This window comes from Mus musculus, chromosome 1 (genome assembly GCF_000001635.26).
Source record: "Mus musculus strain C57BL/6J chromosome 1, GRCm38.p6 C57BL/6J".
Classification (NCBI taxonomy): Eukaryota; Metazoa; Chordata; class Mammalia; order Rodentia; family Muridae; genus Mus; species Mus musculus.
In genome coordinates, this window is record NC_000067.6 from 68,058,640 (window position 1) to 68,078,646 (window position 20,007).

Here is a 20,007-nt window from a genome sequence, read left to right on the forward strand (position 1 = left end):
ACTTTTGTTATTGGAGAGATGAAAGAGGGAGATTGTGTAAGTCAAGAAAGAGGTGAGAGCAAATGCACTCTGTGAGGAAATGTGGTTGCAGGAAGAGAAAGAAAAAATAGTTACCGAGCTGTTAATTCAAGATATCCTATAAATATAATTGCTCTGGCACCTCACATATTCTCTGGTACATATGGTCTTTATCCACAGTTTGTAGAACAATAAACTGAGTAGCTAAAAGTCCAGGCTTATACAAGCTAGCCTGTACTGGATTCGTATTTAAATCTGGGCAGTCAGGTATCTCATCTCACCATGTAGAAAAACAAAGCAAGTTGAAATAAAATTAAGTATACTAAATTGCTTCTATAAACTGTTCCCAGTACATTTTATACCCAAGAAAATTTTGCTTCTCGATCTGGCTCAGGATTTTACTGTATTTGGCTTTCTGCTAGCTCTATGTTATGCTAAGAAGTTAAGAAGGACTAGTAACGTAAGTGCCCTGAACCAACACACAATTGGTTTCCCACTCCTGACAGCTTCATTGCTGCTCTAGGTATACATTCTGGCAGTCTAGTAACGATGTCTATTTAAATTCCAAAACATCCACTCATTTTCTTATTCTACTCATCTTATTTTACGCTCTAATCTATGATGCTAACATTTGTCCCCTTGCAGGGTTAGAAAACTTGACATTCCCCTCTCATGCTATATTATTCAATGAATATCAGGATCCCACAGACCTATTTCAAAACCATTACTTTTGTTAAACTCCCCATAGTATTCCTCAAATTCCTTCCCTCTCCACATTAGCTCAGATATTAAAATGCTGTGAGAATTGTCTTACCAGAAGCCAAAATGTTGTCCTCTCATTATAAAGCTCACTTCATTCAATAGTTCCTTATGCATTCTCCTTGTCCCAAGCGTGACACTTGCTTATTGTGTTTTATTGGCTACTTGCTTATTTGTCAACATTTTTCAGGGCAAGGTTAGATGCAGTCCTAGAAGAACTAAATACATAGCAGTTCCCTTAATGATTATTTAATGAATATATTACCAACTGAAGAAGGTTTTTGTTGTTATGTGCCTAAAATCATCATAACTTAGGAGTGGTAATGGAGATATTTCTGTATTGATAGATTTAAGAGTTCTTACTAAGAAAATCCCTTGAAGACCACTACTATCATGAAGAATATGATGATTCAAATGTTCAAGAAGCCAAAATTATACACTGAAGAACTGAAGAGATGGCTCAGTGCTGAAGAGCATGGATTTCTCTGAAGAGCATGGGGTATCCAGTTAGGATTCCCAGAACACACATGACAATGCATAAACATCTACAAGTCTTCTAATCCTTTGAGAGACATTGGCCACCAATGATTAATAGAGAGTGACACTAATTAGGAGGTGTGGTTTTGTTGGTGTAGGTGTATGTAGCCTTGTTGGAGGAAATATGTTTCATTCTTTTCCTTCTGCTTGTTGATCCATATGTAGAACTCTCAGCTCCTTTCCAGCACCATGTCTGCCTGCATGTTGCTGTGTTTCTCCTCCATGACAAGAATGAACTAAACCTCTGAACTGTAAGAGAGTCCCAATTAAATATTTTCCTTTATAAGAGTTCCTGTGGTTATAATGTTTCTTTATAGCAATACAAACCCTAATTATGATAGTTCTAGACCCTGGGGATCTAATATCCCTCCTCTCCTCCATGGGTACTGCACACATGTGGTAAAAAGATATACATGTAGTCAAAACACCCATACACATAAAAATAAATAAATAATATCATTCTTCCCTGATACATCCCTCTTTAATATTCCTGAATACTGGCTGCGGAGGGGCAGTAGGTGATTAGCTTAGAATATTCCAAGGCTTGAAAATGATCTCCAGGGCTGAGAAAGAGTACTCAGAATTGACTTGATAGTGGTGATAACCCAACAAAGGAATCTCAGAGGCAACATGAGAGGTGATGTGCATTCTGGTAAGGCACAGTCCCTGGAAGCCTTTAAGGCAGGATGTTTGCCCCTATCATTTCATAGCTATGCCTCAATTTTAAAATATGCAAAATAGATGATATAGTAGATAGTAGATAGCTCACAATAGTAAACATTAAGAAATTGTGTGGTAAAATAAGTGGCAAATGGATAAAAACTATAGCAAAATTTTCAGGAGTTCAGGAGATTAAACAAACTAATGAGTACACAGCCCTTATATAGTACTTGAGACAAGTAAGTGCCAGTCAAACTGTACCACGTGTTATTATTCTGTCTTTGAGTAATCACACACTCTTATAAATATACACAATTACTAAGAGTAAAAGAATGAATTCTTCATTTCAACTTGGGAATATCCAATAGCGTATCTTTCTCATACCGAACCACAGCACCTGGCTCCAACTGAAAATAGGCTCCATCAGGCCTTCAGTGAAGATGAATTATGTACATTTCGATATTTCGATGTGGAGAATATGAAGCATTATTTTCCCCTGAAGAATCAATTAAGTATGTTATTAAATAATGGCTATGATCATTTTTTTGAAAAATCCAAACAAATTGGTTGTGGATTGAATTGCCAATTTGTTTCCCTGTTTGATTTGCTGTACTTATTTCACCCAATCTACAATGTTTTGAAGCAAGTACTATGATCTTTGTATTTGGAAATTCTACCACAGTGATGTGGTGGTCTCTCAATTTAGCTTTTGCTTTAGTGTAATGAAAGGCTGGTCCACAGCCATTCATTTACAGTGAAAGCCACAGAGTAAAATTAGCCTCTGTTTAGAACATTCTGGTATGTCAAAAGTCTGAATTGAGAAGGGAGCTTTTCTCATTGACACAGGTGAGAATGAGAAAGAACAGAGCCACAAGGTGCTTATGATTAGGGGATGGTCAAGTACAGAAACTGCACAAAGGAAAGTTGATGAGCAAGCCTGCCCCCTACGACCGACTGCCATCTTCTCTGTTCCATTTCATGGAGTAATCAAAGGATATTCTGAACCTCTCAAAATGCCATCAATACTTATTGAGAAGGAAATAGAACAACACTTTCTCAAGCCTGTGCAGAACCAATCAGCATAGCCGGCTGGACCAGACAGGGAGCTCTGGCAGACAAAGGCAGATTTGAAATAACCTTCAAAAAATCTGAATAAGAAGTTAATGATAATGTCCCAGTTTCATTATATGAGAAGTGAAGAAATTGCTAATGATCTTGCTTAGGTGTTATGCTATGAAGAATAGACTTCTTAATGAGATGTGTCCAGTAATTTAGGATCGAGCTATGAATCTGGTAACATTCTAAAACATAAACATCTAAATGGCTTAGATAACACATTCATTTATGTCATAAATCTATGTATCTGTTCTGGATGTCTCTTTATACTCTTTGTTTCCCTTTTGAGTTCTGATATTCTTTAACAATAAAGAGAAGAAATTTATTTTGGTTGTTGATAGGTTTTGTGGCTGTTAACACTCACTAACTGTAAAATAGTTTTATGAATACCATTGAAATGTGCTTTAAATCCAGACCCTCACTGAAACTCAGTGTGTCTATTGCATGTGTTGACTCTCTTGTAGGACTATGTTTAACACTATCCCAAATTCTACACTGAAAGGTTGTTATCAGTGACAAGCATCAGGTGCTCTTGAAGTGAACTTCTCTCTCTTACAAGCAGCTCATGTGACACATTTGGTATCATGGGACCTGACAGTGGTTTGGCTTTTGAATAGCTAAACTCTTAATGAAGTTACCAGGTCAGCTAGGTGATTGGGAGTTCAGCCATTGGACAATTAACATTCTTTAAGGAAAGTAAAATGTGCTATATGACAGCATGTTCTGTAACCTTAGAACAGTAATCAGCCATCACTTACAGAGGTGGCCATCACAAGACGAGTGATTCTATGACTTTATAATTGTATTGCCTCTTGCAGGATGGAAAGAAGAGATGGTATTCTTTTCAAAATATGACTTTGTAGGCTAGAGTGAAAATGTTTTTGTAAAAACATACCATTCTTAAAAATAAAAGAAACGTATTAGTTTGTAATGAGTTCTTTTAATATGTAGGCTAATTCTTACAATTTACGCATTGCTTGTTGGTGATGGTAACTTGATTTTCCTTTTCTTTTACTAATGAAAGAGGAGAATTAAAAGCACTAACTCCAGACAAGTGAGATTTGCTTTCAAATCTCACTATTCACCATAGCAGCTGCCAGTCTCTCCATATTTTCTATTATGGCCAATAAGGGAATAGTATTGCTCTCTATTGTGTTGTGAAGGTAAAGGGTAATCTATGTATAAATTCTGAGTAGATTTAAAACATAAATAAGTGATCAATAAACAGTAGTAATATTTAGATTTGCATTTGGAGATTTTGATACATCTACTAAACTTGTAAAGATCATTTTATTGTCAAGTATGTCATTACTGATTTCAAATGCAGACACTGTTTGCTCTGCTTTTATTCTTCAATTTTGGCTTTATCAATTCCATTTGATCTCCCTAAACCATTAACTCTTGATTACAGGGAGTCTCTTGGAAGCATAAACAGAGGAGGCAAACAGCAGCAGGGGCTCTGGCTTCTCATTGCACTCCCAGCAGGAGCCTTTTAAGCCAGTTGATACTAAATCTCATTAGACTGGAAGTAAAATCAAGACATCCATGGCTTTCACCAGCTAAAACAAACTAACAGAACCAATCAAAGATGGAATACTGGATTAAGATCCAAGAGATTGGAGTAAAGGCCCTGCACCCAACTCGTGAAAGCAAGGACAGTGGGCTGCAGATGTCTGCTTTGCCAGTGTTAGTTTGCACCTCCATAAAATGAAAAAGTTGTACTAGAATGTCTCTTAATACCTTATGCATGTACCTCATAATATGATCATGTAAACTTCTGGGATGAGAATTATTCTCTGTAACAGTGCTGAGGACTAACAGCACAGTTTACATTTTTGTTCAGAGGATTTCTAGGGAAATTAACTTTCTAGAGGAAATCATACTTGAAGACAAAGAGAGGGTCAGGAAGCAGAAAGGGAGAGAAGAGAGACTGTGAGGAGGTTATTGTAAAAAAAAAAAGCCTGATGATGTTAAATAATGAGAATATGGCTATGTAAGAATATGGAATTTGATAAACAGAAACTAATGCATTTTAATTTATTCTTAAAGTACTTTTGGTATTAACAATCAGCATATTTTCTTCCTCAAGTTTGTGGATGAAATGTTTCAGGTTTAAATATATAGTTAATATAAAATCAGACAGATCAAGAGTTCTTGATATTTCCAGAATTCCCAAAAACTTGGAAAGAAAAGAAATGGAATTTTATATTACATCTATTGGAGAGACTGTTAACATTTTGGTTAATTAAGCTCTGCCCCACAGTTACCTGGCAACAACCAGGTGTGCCTGACTCACTAAAAAAGGGGCTGCTTGCCCCCTCCACTCGCTCTTGCTTTGTCCTATGCTCCTACTTCCCCTGTCCCCATTCCTCTATCCCCTTCTCTCCAAGTCAGCCTTCTACTCCTCTTCCCCACCCTCTGTGTGTGTGTGTGTGTGCGCGCGCACGCGCGCACATCTTTCTCTGTCTCTACTACCCTCTTAACCCCCTCCACATGCCCTGAATAAACTCTATTCTATACTATACCATCATGTGGCTGATCCCTCAAGGGGAAGGGATGTCACAGCATGGGCCCCGCTGAAGCACCCCCAACCCATACTTAACTACACCTCCATCAAAACATATTCCTCTCCTCTTTATCTTTTTATAAACACAATATAAATGGCATTTCTAAAAACCAAACCATCCATTTTTCCATACTAACACAGAAAATTCCAACAGATAAAGATTTTGTGAGGCATGTGCTGCTAATGCCTGCAGTTCTGGTTAGCTTTTTGTGTGTGAGCTGCAAAAAAGCAAATTGCAATGACCAGTCAAGTGGAATGGAAAAGGCATTTCTAGTATAAATGATGTTCAATGGTTATTAACAATGACAATAGGATTATATACCAAATAAGGAGAGATCTAATGAAATATATACCATTCAAATTTTTCCACTGATGAAAAGAATACGAAAATGTACTCTAAAATTGAAGCAGGAGAAAAGAGGTGGAGAAGAAAAAGGAGATGATGAAAAAGAAAAATGAGGAATGAACAAAGGGAAGAGAAAGAAATTTGTGTCAATAAAAGCTTAGGTACTGGCATACATCATTAATATTGTTGGTCTTTTTGGTACAATATAAGAACATATTAAGTTTTTAAAGAAGAAATACTATATAAGTACAAAATACTATCACTGCCTGTGGCTGTAGCTCATTGGTAGACAACCTGCCTACAAGTCTCAGTATCCTGGGTTTGATCTTTAACAATAGACAGAAAGAAGGAAGGATGAAAGGGGAAAAGAAAGGAGGGAAGGAAGGAAGGGAGGGAGAGAGAAGAAGAAAGGAAAAAACAAAAAAGAAAAAAAAAGAAAAATCAAAGTCTTTTGAAACAATCTAAATACTAGATCTACATACTGAGCAAGGCATGCAGTGCTCTCTGTGAAGCAATGAAGTCTGAATCAGAGTTGGAGCAAGAGAAAAAGAAGGGAATTTCTAAAGTGCTTTGCATAGAGGCCGAAAAGACTTTTGCTTTGAGTTGAAACCTTCAGAGGGGAGCAGGATCCTTTAAAAGCCAAGTTTGTCACTGGGAAGAAAATGTAAAAAATGGAAGACAGGACATGTCCTTGTCTGATGATACAGTTCTCAAACCTGCACAATGTAAAAATGTTCTAAAAATTAAGATGGTAAAATAACTAGCACGCATATGTCTCACCTTACGTCGACCTTTTGATTTGTTTCATTTCCCATCTAACCCTGCTCTGAACATGATACTCCTTCAGAAAGACATGGCTAAAATGGCTTCCTTTAACCTCTCATCTTGATTTGGATTGTTTTACCTTTTCACTACAATATCCGATGTTTCTCTCCTATACAATGTCCTCAACTAGACCAAGATTCTGCAGACAGTACATCCTCTCCTAACTCTATTCTCCCTGTCCACTGCAGTGCCAAATCTATGACAAATATTCAAATGTATTATTTTATTAATTCTGATTCAAATATATCGACTTGTTTACTCTTACTACAGTATACTGAAAATTTTAAGAGGATTAGCTGTTGAGTAAAGACTACATGAGACAAAAAAAAAAAAAAAAGGTATGGAATCTAGTAAGAAGAGCTACTACATCGGGCTTAATAGATTAAAACCAAACAAAAACCTCAAGCCTCTTGTCAAGGATAAACTGCAGGAAACATTGATAGATCTTAGACAAAATGTAAAACCAATATCCCGAGACTATAGTCATTTGTCCTCCAGAAGCAGCTATTGTTAGAATTAATATTGATCCTTGGTAAATTGCAACAGGAGTAACCTTGTTATGTCACCTAACTCCTCCCTGCCATGTCATAGAGCTATGCTTCCTTGTGTCTGAAGGTTTCTCTCTCCTCTAGCCCATCCCTGAAGGAGGATGGTTGCATAATGACATAACTCAGCAGGCTTTGGAGCATTTTCCAATGAAATAGTCCTCACAACAAAATAAAACGTGCATATGTCTGAAGTATAATTTCTCAAAATGCTGATCTATTATAAAGTAATTTTAATGTGAGGAGCTAATATATAGTTCAGTTCAGCATCCTTATGACTAAAGAAAGTGACATGAACCTGATTAAATCATGTGACCACCACACCCAACATGCCAACATGCCCTGAACTGGTTCTGTAATATCATGTCTGATTTCCAACTTATTTTAGTTAATTAACTTATTTTATTATTTTAAATTTTGTATGGTCATGTGTGTTCTGCACTTGTTTATGTGGCTATGAGTGAAGGCGTAAAGGGCCCTTGGAAGTCAGAGTCATCAAATCCCCTGGAGCTGGAATTACAGCTAGTTGTAAGATACCTGTAGGTGCCAGGAACGTAACTTAGCTTTTCTAGCATAGCAGCATGTGATCTTAATTAATGAGACATGTCTCCAGCCCACAAATTAGTTTATTTTAATCATATTATCATTAAGAGAAAGAAAGTGGAAGCCCATCCTGAAGCAGGTAGCAAATGACTTCAGCCCTAAACACTGGTCTACGGATGTAGGGAGCTAAGGATTGCTGAAGTTAAATGGCTTTTTATGTTCTCTTGTTTACATAATATTAGAGCACATGCAATGGGCACATCATTTTGGTAAAAATATTTAAGATCATTTTACAGTTATATCTCATGATAATAGCACCAGTTATAAATTAGATGACAATTGTCTAGTGTTTCTTTAATTTATTTTTACTAGCAGTCTGGACAAATGTCAGCATTGTATTATTATTTTACTCATTATCTTAAGGTTATAATTTATCAAAATATATGTGGGTTTAAAATTTACAGTTTTAAAATTTACTTATTTTGTGTGTGAATACCTGTATGGGTCACAGTGCACACATGAGGGTTAAAGCACAACTTGCAGGAATAGGTTCGTTTCTACCATGTATGTAGGTTTGGGAATTCAAATCAGTTCAACAGGCCTGATGGCAAGGCCCATACCCCGCTGAAACATCTTGCTGGACCACTTGTGAAATTTCAAGCAATCTATCACATTACAGAAGAGATTGCTTTAATAATTTGTTTGATGTTGGGAAACATACACGGAATTAAAGAGTGAACACATCAACAGGCTTGTCATGAGTTCTCCAGCTTAATAAGAATGTATCTGTAATTATGTTAGGGATAAATAACAAAGTAAAAATAAAAATTGTGTCATTCTAGAAGACATTAATGTTTATTGGCCTGTTACTAGAGAAAATGTGGTTCTAAAGTTAATTGACTGTCACTCACATAGATGGGTACAGTTGTTAATTTAAAAATGAGAAAATAATGCTATAGAAAGAGACAGAATATATATATATATATACATATATGTATACATATATGTATATATATATGTATGTATATATATGTTCATTTTGAATTAAAAAACTGAATATTTGCTAGTTAATAGTTATCAAATATGTTTATAAGCTTTCCACTCTTCTTCACTTTAAACATTGTCCCTTATTATATAACTTGAGCACAGAAAGTAAAGTTGAAATAACTATGAAATAATGTAGCAACACTGTAGACAAGGATGGAAATAATACTTGTAACATGTTATAAGCTGAAATAAGAGTTATATAAAACCAGATATTTAAAATTAGGACAATTTAAAGGACCAAGATCTTTCATGGGTCAGGGAAATGGCTCAGTAGGTAAAATATTTATTATGAAAGCACGAGGGGCTGAGTTGGGATCACAGAACCAAGGTAAAACCAGATCCAACAGCATGTGCTTATAACCGTAGCACTCCTATGGTGAGATGTGAGCTGGAGAAAGGAGAATCACAGGCCAGTTAGATTTGCATACACAAAAGTGGACAAAAGAGCTTGTCTGAAATAAGGTGGAGAGTGAAAACATCAGCTGAGTGTATCCCTGAATTTCCACAGGTACAACATGGAATGTGTGTGTGTGTGTGTGTGTGTGTGTGTGTGTGTGTGTGTGTGTGTGTGCACATGAATGCATACATATATGCACACACACACACAAATTAATGCTCCCAAAATAAGTATAATTCCTTTTCCTGACACTGAAACCTTAAAAAAGGAGTGTGCACGTAGCAAATCAAAATGCAGCACAAGACAGGAGGCCTAAAGGTCAGGGCGTCCCCATGAGATCCCTCCTGTGTCGAGTGCTCTTTAGTTAGATCAAACTGTTATTAAGAATTCCTTGAATTAAGCATTACAAATTAAAATGAACAAAACCTAAGAATTTGAGAATCCTTATTAAGAAGACAAAGAACCATGCCGTAATCTTGATATCATGATGGCATTTCACGTTAAGAAATAAAACTCTTCTTGAAAATCGATTATTGAAATGAAAAGTGATGAATTTGTCTTTTAGAACATTAAATGTATTAGTGATATTTGGTCAGTTTTTGCTATATAGAGAGGGGAGGTAGTGACCCCTGTCATGGCTACAGACTTTCCTACCTCCCCAAAGATTGATATTCACAATCTATGAATTCATTTTGTTCCAAAGAGGTTTTGTTATTGTTGTTGTCGCTGTTGGTTTTTTTTTTGTTGTTGTTGTTTTTTTTGTTTTTTTTTCTCTTCTCTCTGTAGCCTTGTGTGTCCTAGAACTCACTCTGTAGAGCAGGACAGCCTAGTATTCAGAGATCCTCCCTCCTCTGTCTCTCTAGTGATGGGATTAAAGGTGTGTACCACCACCATCTGGCTTATGAATTAGAATTTTCAACCTTTAAATTATCTGCTCCTATTGGGGTATAAAATTTTTTCAGGTCGGATTACAATTATGTTTTTTTGTTTGTTTGTTTGTTTTTTTTTCCAGCACAAAGAAAAGTAAACCGTGGTTTGGATGTGTGGTCCCTCCCACTTATCCCCTCTCTTCTTTGTTCCTCCCTCCTATCCCTCTCTTCTTTCTTACTATTCTAATTTGTTTTTCTTTTGTTTAGTTTTTGAGATAAGATCTCACTATTTAGCTAGGCAGAGATTGGAATCACTACTAACCCTGATTGGCATTGACTTCACAAAATCCTCCTGCCTCAGCCTCCCCAGCATTGAGATTATAGGTGTGCTTACAAGCCTGGCTTCATTCTGCCTTTACACAACCAGTCTTTCAAACATAGGAAAAAGTTTCAAAGATGTAATTGAGATGAGTTGCATTTTATGAGAAAATTATGAGGTAAATTTACTGACAAGTCCCAGATACTGAGGTTAATACCAAGAATAACAAACACACCATGGAAATAAATTTGTACTTTTGAAGTAAAAGAATATTGGATGAGAGATAAAAGGCCTATATAAGAACTCTGGTCTTTTACTGGCTAGCCATGGGACACCAGGCTTATCACTTTGTGTCTGTGTGACAGGTTTCTTGTTTGTAAGATGTGATAATAATAAGATAACTTCATTGAGTTGTCATTCAGCTGAGAGTTGTTAATCTATACATGCGTTGAATAGTAAAAGCTAGATGTCATTTTATTATTTCTGTCAATTTGAGATAAAGCGACTTCCATTTTTGAGAATGACTGGAAACTTGAAGTTTCCCTTAAGCTTATGGCCAAGAAAGCTAAGCCATTTTGTTTTGCTTCCGTGGCAATGCTTTGAGATGAAGAGACTAAAGCAGAAAGTTGCTTTCTAGAAAACAATTAACCCTCATGTTTGCATCTTATACGTGGAAGAAATTGAATGTAGACTTAAACTCATTATATATCCACACTTTATAAGGGCCAAGTAATTTACTGTAGCACTGGCCAAACTGTATGTCAATTCTATGTCTTGGTAGCTATTTTATTAACCTGGACATGTTACGAAATTAATCAAATCATGTACTTCTAATTACCTCACAGGAAAAAAACTTTCAGGTTGTCTGAGTAACCTGCTTACACACTAGGCCATTTTGCCAAAATCATGTCTTGTCACAAAATTGTACCCTCTTTTGATGGCCTGCCTAAATTTTATCCTTCATTTGCATCTCTTTAATACACACTTACATATCAAATTGCACGCTAGGGTCCCCACATGTTGAACACATAGCACCATAGTTTGTCTATCTTCCTTCCTTCTTTCCTTCCTTTCTTCTTTCCTTCCTTTCTTCCTTCCTTCCTTCCTTCCTTCCTTCCTTCCTTCCTTCCTTCCTTCCTTCCTTCCTTCCTTCCTTTCTTTCTTTCTTTCTTTCTTTCTTTCTTTCTTTCTTTCTTTCTTTCTTTCTTATTTCTTTCTGAGTTTTTCTAGTTCATTTAATATAATTTTTAAGTGTATCTTTCTGAAAATTTAGTGATTTTATTTTTCTTTATAGCTGATTAATATTCTTTTATGTAGCACGTTTTTTGTTATTTATTCATCTGTTGAGGGTCATTCATGTTGGTTTCAGTTCCTTGCTATCAGGATGCCTGCATATGTTCAGAAAACATAAATTGCATGGAAATTTCTTGAATCTATAATGTATGCTAACATTTCCTGTATAGAGGCAATTATGTGTTGAATGGATGACAGGTGGTTTTTAATTAAAATATTTAAATAAGGTTCATTTTATTTTATTAAAATGAATGTATATGCGTTTAAGCACCTAGGTGCAGCTGCTTACAGACACAAGAAGATGGCGCTTGATTACAGGAAGCTGGAATTTCACCTGCCTGACTTGTATTCTGGGAACTGAACTCAAAGCACTGCACACGCATAAGTGCCATCTCTCTGGTACTGAAAAGTGAATCTTTAAAAATAGATACATGGGCTTGACCACATTTAGTGAAAAACTAGTACTCTCATAAAGTGGGTTTAATATTTGAAATGCAAATGCTTCTCAAAAGCTTCTGCTAAAACTTAAATCAATGTCTTAGTAAAGATTCGCCGGGTTTCTAAATATGATTGATGTGGTTTAAAGGCTCACATACTTTTTAATGTTTGTATTTCACTTAGAAAAAAATGTTTCTTCAATGAGTGAAAAAAGTTGTACTAGTATTGATTAATACAGGTTACCATATTTTAAATAAAGATCAGTGGAAAGCCTAGTAGGTAAGAATTTTTATTACAATATTAACACAATTTTATCACTTTGTTTTTTAGAAATTAAAATGCGTTTAATTTAAGATGAATAAGATAATTTCTATCTAAATGGTGATATCTCAGGGTACGTATTGTATTGTCAATACTTAAGTTCTAAATTTAACTATATCTGTGGTTATCTTGGCATATCTTTTGTCTGTACTGTGCTTTTAATATAGAAATTGCTATAATAAACTATATAGTTCTATGGAAAATTTTATGCTTTACAATCCATGCATACAAATTTGTTTCTCAGAAGTATCATGGTACTTGTGTATAATTAGTTCTTACCCTATTGGAGTCAATTCTTGTTCTGGATGTGTAGATGGGAGGAGGTATGTTGAAAGCCTGGGGGACCAAATATTCCTCAGCATCCATCATGTCTTCCAAATCCTCTTCATCCAAGAGATTCTGGAAGAATTTGCTGTCATTTGGACTGGGAAGCTTCATACGATCATCACCCTGAAAGATTGCCCATGAGATAACCACAATCATTATTCCTTCCTCCATAACATGTGGTTTCAATAGTTACTTTATACAGTAGAAAACCAAATGGCTAGAGAATTCATGTGCTCATTTAAAAAAAAAATGGTCTTAGCATAACTACCATCCAAAAAGAATCCTATACTACAGTTAGATAATAAAAAGGTATGATAAAGAAATATAATAGAAGAATGTGATAATTGTAAGAACAACAACAGAAAGAATGTAGCTGCCAGGTGCTGTGTATGTTTTAAGGTTGGTAAAATCTACTTCAGATCTGAGAATAACAGTTCACTATCAAGGAGGGGTATGGATTAAGAACAGACAATAAGAGACATTTGACATCAGTTTTTAATTCAACATGTTCCAACTATCCTGCTTAGCTGGGACAGACGTCCATAGTTTGTCTTGTAGTTTAATGGCATCATTGTCAAAGTGATGGCATTTAAAATCACAGTACAGTGACCTATAGAGCATATATGGGTGTGAAAGACATAAAAACCTCTGCGAAGCTCTGTTCAGTTTATCATGTCCTGAATAGTTTTCCTTTTTCCAAAGTTTGTTACATTTGGTAAATATGTCAGTTTATGAAAATTAATTTGTAGGAAAGTGACTAAAAAACCATTATCGTCTACTGTTTGGCTTTTGTCTTTATGTTAGTCTATTTAAAGATAAAGGTTCCCTTCAGCAAGGAAAGATAATTAAGATTCTTCAAGGTACAACTGTGTAGGCTTTAGGTGAAAATCAGCACAGAGAAATTATTATATTAAATAAATAAGCCAGTCCACTTGGTTTTTGGTGTTGAATGCCAACTATCTTTTGGATTGTTCTTTGGTTTAGTTAGGCATCAATTCGTTTAAATTGAGTTATTGCTTAGATACTATGCACCTCGCCTGATAAAACAATCCACATGTACTTTTTAAATTAACATATGAACGTACAGATTTTGTTATAGTGTTATGATAGAAAGGACATACATACATTATTTTGGTTTATCATCTTCTGGTACTCCTCTCCTCTGGCTGTTTAGCCCTTTCCTTCTGAAATAGTCTTTCCATTTCTCTGTCATATGTATTCTATTAGCCTCTTTTGTAGTTTACCTTTCCCTTGAAACCTTTTTCCTTTCTAATCATCTCTTCCTAGTTTTGTGGCCTATACCATGTATATGTGTATATGTATGCATGTGGGTTATGCATATGAGAGAGAACATATAGCATTTGCTTTTCTGAGCCTGCTTTGTCTCATAGACATATATAGAACCATATTCAGTTTCATGACTTCACAAGTTCTTTCACATGGTCACTTTATTGCTGGATGTTTTCAAAGTTGCAAAGTTTAAATAGAGTTTGTTATTAGAGACTCTTAAAAGCAACATCAAAATAACTAACCTGAATAACTAGGTATCTTTGAGGGTCTCTAGCCATTCTTGAAAACTCAGCAGCCAGTTCTTTGAATTTAGGTCTGCTGTCAGCATCGATCATCCAACCTGGAGATTAATACACAGTAAAATATTAGTGTATGTAATAATTAGTAAAGTTGAAGTTTGGGGAAATATGGGGATATATATATATGTATATATATATATGCAAAACAAAACTAGAGAAAGAAGTGAACTATGCTGTAACTCAATTAATTGACATTTGTCACAAAATGCAATATACTATAAATAACATTTTTTAAATTCAATTATTTTTAATTGTTTCTATGTGTGGGTATGGGCATATGAGGGCAGGTACACAGAAGCCAGAAAAGGGCATTGGATCCCCTGAAGTTGGAGTTGCAGGTGATTGTGAATCGCCTGACGTAGGCATTGAAAGCTAAATTTGTGTTTTCTGCAAGAGCAACAAAAGCTCCTAACTGCTGACCCATCTTTACATGATCCCCAATTTTCATTCTGAGTCAAACTCAATTTTTTTTTAGCTTGGAAAATAGCTTTTAAGCTAACCATGGGAAATTTTAGAACCTCAGATTTTGTTGTTCTTGTTTTGGAGTGTTAAGATAATGTCCTTAAAGCATTCTTTGATGGCTGCAGAGATAGAAAATGAAGTTTCAGATCAAGAGTACATGGTAGGAAATATTTGCTTCTCATCATAGCACTGTAGTACAAAAGATTGAAAATGGGGAATTTGATAGCAACTCCTTTTGGCAGGTTTGTTCCTGTTTGGAAGGAAAATGGAACATGATTTATAATGTGTGTTCAACAATCCTCATTACATTTATCTTAGAATTAGCTTTCCCAGAATAAAAATACTAGTTTTCAAGGTAGGTAGTCTTCTTTAGCTGGGAGTTCAGAGAAAATGGATCTTAACTGCCTATGCTCTGTTTAGCTGATGAGATGACAAGAATAACAGCGCCCAGCTTGCTTTGATTTCCTTGCCAAATGATCCTTTTCTAAAGCATAAACTCTCCAGGGGAAGAGAGAAAAACAAAGGTGAAACATTGTATATGCTTTGTCTAATAAGGCAAAATGTTTGCCTGCCTTTCCGTCATCACATTGGGGTATTCAGATAACATCTGATGCTGGTTATAGGATCAAATTATCATATAACATAGGGATGTTTTTAAGCTCTCTCCCAGGTCATGGAGTAAACAAGGACTGATCTAATACAGAATTCTTCTATTCCTGGAGAGTTAATTTTTAATTCTTGTTTTGGAAATCCTTTGGGTATCATCTTATGCATCCTTTGTGTCACCTCTCTTAAGCTCAAGCACTCTGCACCTTATGGGTATTCGTTTCCAAAAAAAAAAAAATGCTTGTTAATACCAAGATGCTAATGACAAAGCTACTAGAGCCAAAAAAGGTTAACTTCAGCGTGAGATATTTGTTTCTCCCTAACTAAATATTGAGTAAATAGAACTATGCTTAGAGAAAAGGGCATGCTGACCTGCACTGCAAGGAACATTTTTTATTCCTTCTCTTCCTGTCAGAATAGATCACACATGTCATGAATATAAATATGAGAAGACCTGGGCCCAGAGTCTCAGAGTCTCTTATTAATAAAATGCTTATTCACCTTCACCACTTAGTGGCTTCCTTTAACCCTGTGTAAATCAAAACTGGAAAACCTCAGATTATACAAGAGAGATGGCTGCCAGTTAATCGCACTTAAATTAAGTCAGAAACCCCAGAGACTTTTTTAATTCTATTAAAATTAGGGGTCTAGGCTTTCAAAACACATTTATAATACATATGTGCCTGGAGTATAGAAGTGGAAAGAAAAGTAAGAACATTTGATGTAAGCAAATGACCAAATTAAAAAGAGTAAACATCTTAATCTTTACTTCGTTGTGGATTCGTCTCTTTTGACTCCCAACCTGCTCTGTTAACTTATGTTTAATTAAACCCATATCTACTTTAATTCATTTTCAGACTCTCAATGATGTTTAGCTATTTTCCCATAAAGATTAACATTAATATTATTACTAACATTCTTATGAATAATTATCTCTCTTTATGACAAACTTCAAAGGGTATGGAAATTTGAAAAATTGTAAGAGTAAGAACGACATAATTTTTACTTTGTAACTTAGTGGCATACTATTACCTCATAATAGTAATTACCACAACATGTATTTATATTCTGCATTCGTAAATATTCTTGCTACTCTATTTAACAATTCAGAGAAACATTTTGCAGGTAAAACAATCTAAACTTTTATTTATTAAGAATGATAATGCAGGCAGAAAGAGTGATTTTGCAGCCTTACATTTGACCATGACCATGTAAACATCAATAGTGCAGATGGGAGGCTGAGGCAGACGCTCTCCTTTCTCCAGTAAATCGGGGATTTCTCGGGTTGGAATTCCATCATAGGGCTTTCCTCCAAAGGTCATCAGTTCCCATATAGTGACGCCTAGTTGGAAATACAATTCTCACATAAGCAAATTACTGTCACAATTTGAATGAACACGTATCACGATGCACTTTTACAAAGCAAACAGTTGAAACTTAAAGAAGCTCCTTTCTGGTCTTTCACTCACTGCCAGGATTCCAATGCTAAACCTTCCGGAGACAAGTCACAGTAAGAATTCTTTCACCATTGTCTTGGTGATTTTAATGCATAGCAAGAAAGATTTATAATAGATGCCAGAATTTAAAGCAAGTCCTCCCATTTGTACCTAACGGCAATGCCAATGTTTACTGATGAAAATTGTTTCACATACACTAAAATCCAGAATACCATGCCTTTACTGTATGCATGTGTTTAATGCCAAATAAATGTAATTTCAGGAAAAGCCTGACATGGATTAATTTTTAAATTAGTCTCTTGGTAGGAAACGTCTTCATCAAAGGCAGAGGTGATCGGTTCAGATGGTTGCAGGTGGCTGTTGTTATGGTAAAGCCTTGTGGCTCTCTGTTCAGCTAACACAAAGAAAACATGTGGTGTAGAGCAATTTACTGAGCACATCCAGGAGTCTGCATGAGGATCAATCCATATGGAAGACAGAATGCATAGGAATGGGTATCCATAGAAAAGAGAAATGAAGAAATCAAGGGCAGCTTATTTCTAAGCGAAGGAAATGACTTTTTTTGAATCACTAGAGCAATGACAGGCAAAAATAAGAGTAAAAACAAAACCAAGAGCAAAAATAGCTTTACAGCAGAGATTGCTTCTGTCCTATCGTAGGTAAATTCTCTATCACTGCGCTTTATCCTCAGACCAGAAGGCTTTAAAAACAGAAATAGCTATGTAGGCAAGATTGTGTTACACTATGAGTCTTGAATGATGCATACATAGGTAAACTTGAGGATAAAATTGAATAATGGGGGCTAGGTTTTCTGAATATCTCTGCAATGCGTATTTACTTAAACTGGTATATGTCAGTCACTATTGCCTGAAAACAAAACAAAACAAAACAAAACAAACATATGTAAACTTCAAATTATTCTTCAGAATAGAAACATTTAATTGTATTATCTGTTAATATTTACATCTTATAATTTTTTAGTGCCACATATATGTACAACTAGTGACACATTTAAACAGATTGACATTTCTTAAATCCTTATTTATATCAAGAGCTACCTGCTCAAGAAGCTAATATTCTCGCTTCAATGGAAGGCTGGGAAAATATTGATAACTCTTTTTAAGTAAGTCAACCACAGTATAATATACATATATGCATACATACATATATACATATATACACATACACACACATGATACAGGAACACAGGAAACATTTTATTAAATTATGTAATCATGTATGGTGTATCATATGACAATATCAAGTTTAAAATGAACACTAACATGAGGGGTTGTGCTATTTTTCTTTTCTCTTCTACATAAATTTATTTATGGGGTGTGTGTAATTGCAAGGAACCTGCACATGCTACACTACACGAGTGTAGATCAGAGGACAACTTGAAAGACTTAATTTTCTCTTCCACCATGTGGGTTCTGGGATAAAACTCACTCTATAAGGCTTGGCAGTAAGCTCCTGTACCTTCTGAGACATCCTAGAGATATTTGTTTTTATTCAGTTGAATGTATTTACTCAATACTAGTTTCACATGGTATGTATAAACTTAGACAAAGTATTGATCTCATCTTGTAAGTTATAGGGGGATAAAATTGTAAAGACAGACATGCTGCTGGCTAGCTCACTTTAACAACTGATTTCAAAATGATGAAACAATGTTCTAATCATAAATATCAATCTCTCTCTTTCATCTCATTCAAACTTTATTTTTGTCATTCTAAAATGAAACTCCAAGCTACAATTAGGAGTGTTCTCTTAGTACTACCTGCACATCTGCCACTTTATTGTGCATATTTGTTGTTCAGTGTTTTCACAATAGCCAGTAAATTTTCTTTTTTTTTTTTTTCTTTCCATTTTTTATTAGGTATTTAGCTCATTTACATTTCCAATGCTATACCAAAAGTCCCCCATACCCACCCACCCCCACTCCCCTACCCGCCCACTCCCCCTTTTTGGCCCTGGCGTTCCCCTGTTCTGGGGCATATAAAGTTTGTGTGTCCAATGGGCCTCTCTTTCCAGTGATGGCCGACTAGGCCATCTTTTGATACATATGCAGCTAGAGTCAAGAGCTCCGGGGTACTGGTTAGTTCATAATGTTGATCCACCTATAGGGTTGCAGATCCCTTTAGCTCCTTGGGTACTTTCTCTAGCTCCTCCATTGGGAGCCCTGTGATCCATCCATTAGCTGACTGTGGGCATCCACTTCTGTGTTTGCTAGGCCCCGGCATAGTCTCACAAGAGACAGCTACATCTGGGTCCTTTAGATAAAATCTTGCTAGTGTATGCAATGGTGTCAGCGTTTGGATGCTGATTATGGGGTGGATCCCTGGATAAGGCAGTCTCTACATGGTCCACCCTGCCAGTAAATTTTCTACCATTAGAATACATATTATTTTAAGCAAAACAAATACTTTGATTTTGTTTTACCCTTTAACATTAATTATTTCCAGAGTTTTATGACTAAATAGTTGTTGTAAATCCAAGCCATGAGATTCTAAGAAGTTGTTCCTAATGTTGGAAGGTGTGTGTGTGTGTGTGTGTGTGTGTGTGTGTGTGTAAGAATCAATAGACAAATTACTCTTAATCCAAAGCTTATAGAAGAAAACTTAGCAGTGATATTGTATGTTTTAGATTTAGAAGAACAAGATAAATCACAAAAAAGACAGATAAAATTGTGATTTGGGTTATTAATTTTTTAAATGAGAGACCAGAGAGTTAATTACTTTAGGGAATAAAGTTTACAAATAATGGTTTCTAATATGACCAACAGATGGCTTCCTCAATTTCTATGAGATAAACATTTATGCTTCTTTAGAAGGACAAATTTACAAAGATATTTACCATAGCTCCAAACATCACTTTGATGTGTGAATTTCCTATAATGTATACATTCCAGAGCCATCCATTTAATTGGCATCTATAAAAATATAAAAAGTAAATAATTAAAATTAT

General features: G+C 35.5%; 1 protein-coding gene across 4 annotated transcripts in view; it reads right to left on the minus strand.

Moving 5' to 3' along the window:
* The window catches only part of Erbb4 (erb-b2 receptor tyrosine kinase 4), a 1,076,693-nt gene that overhangs the window by 26,756 nt on the left and 1,029,930 nt on the right, over positions 1-20,007 (minus strand). For all 4 annotated transcript variants that reach the window (XM_006495692.4, XM_006495693.4, NM_010154.2 and 1 more), the window contains exons 22-25: positions 19,897-19,972; positions 16,779-16,925; positions 14,459-14,556; positions 12,879-13,049 (exon numbers count right to left, since the gene is read on the minus strand). In XM_006495692.4, the coding sequence (XP_006495755.1) occupies positions 12,879-13,049; positions 14,459-14,556; positions 16,779-16,925; positions 19,897-19,972 (492 nt within the window). The remainder of the gene's footprint in view (positions 1-12,878; positions 13,050-14,458; positions 14,557-16,778; positions 16,926-19,896; positions 19,973-20,007) is intronic.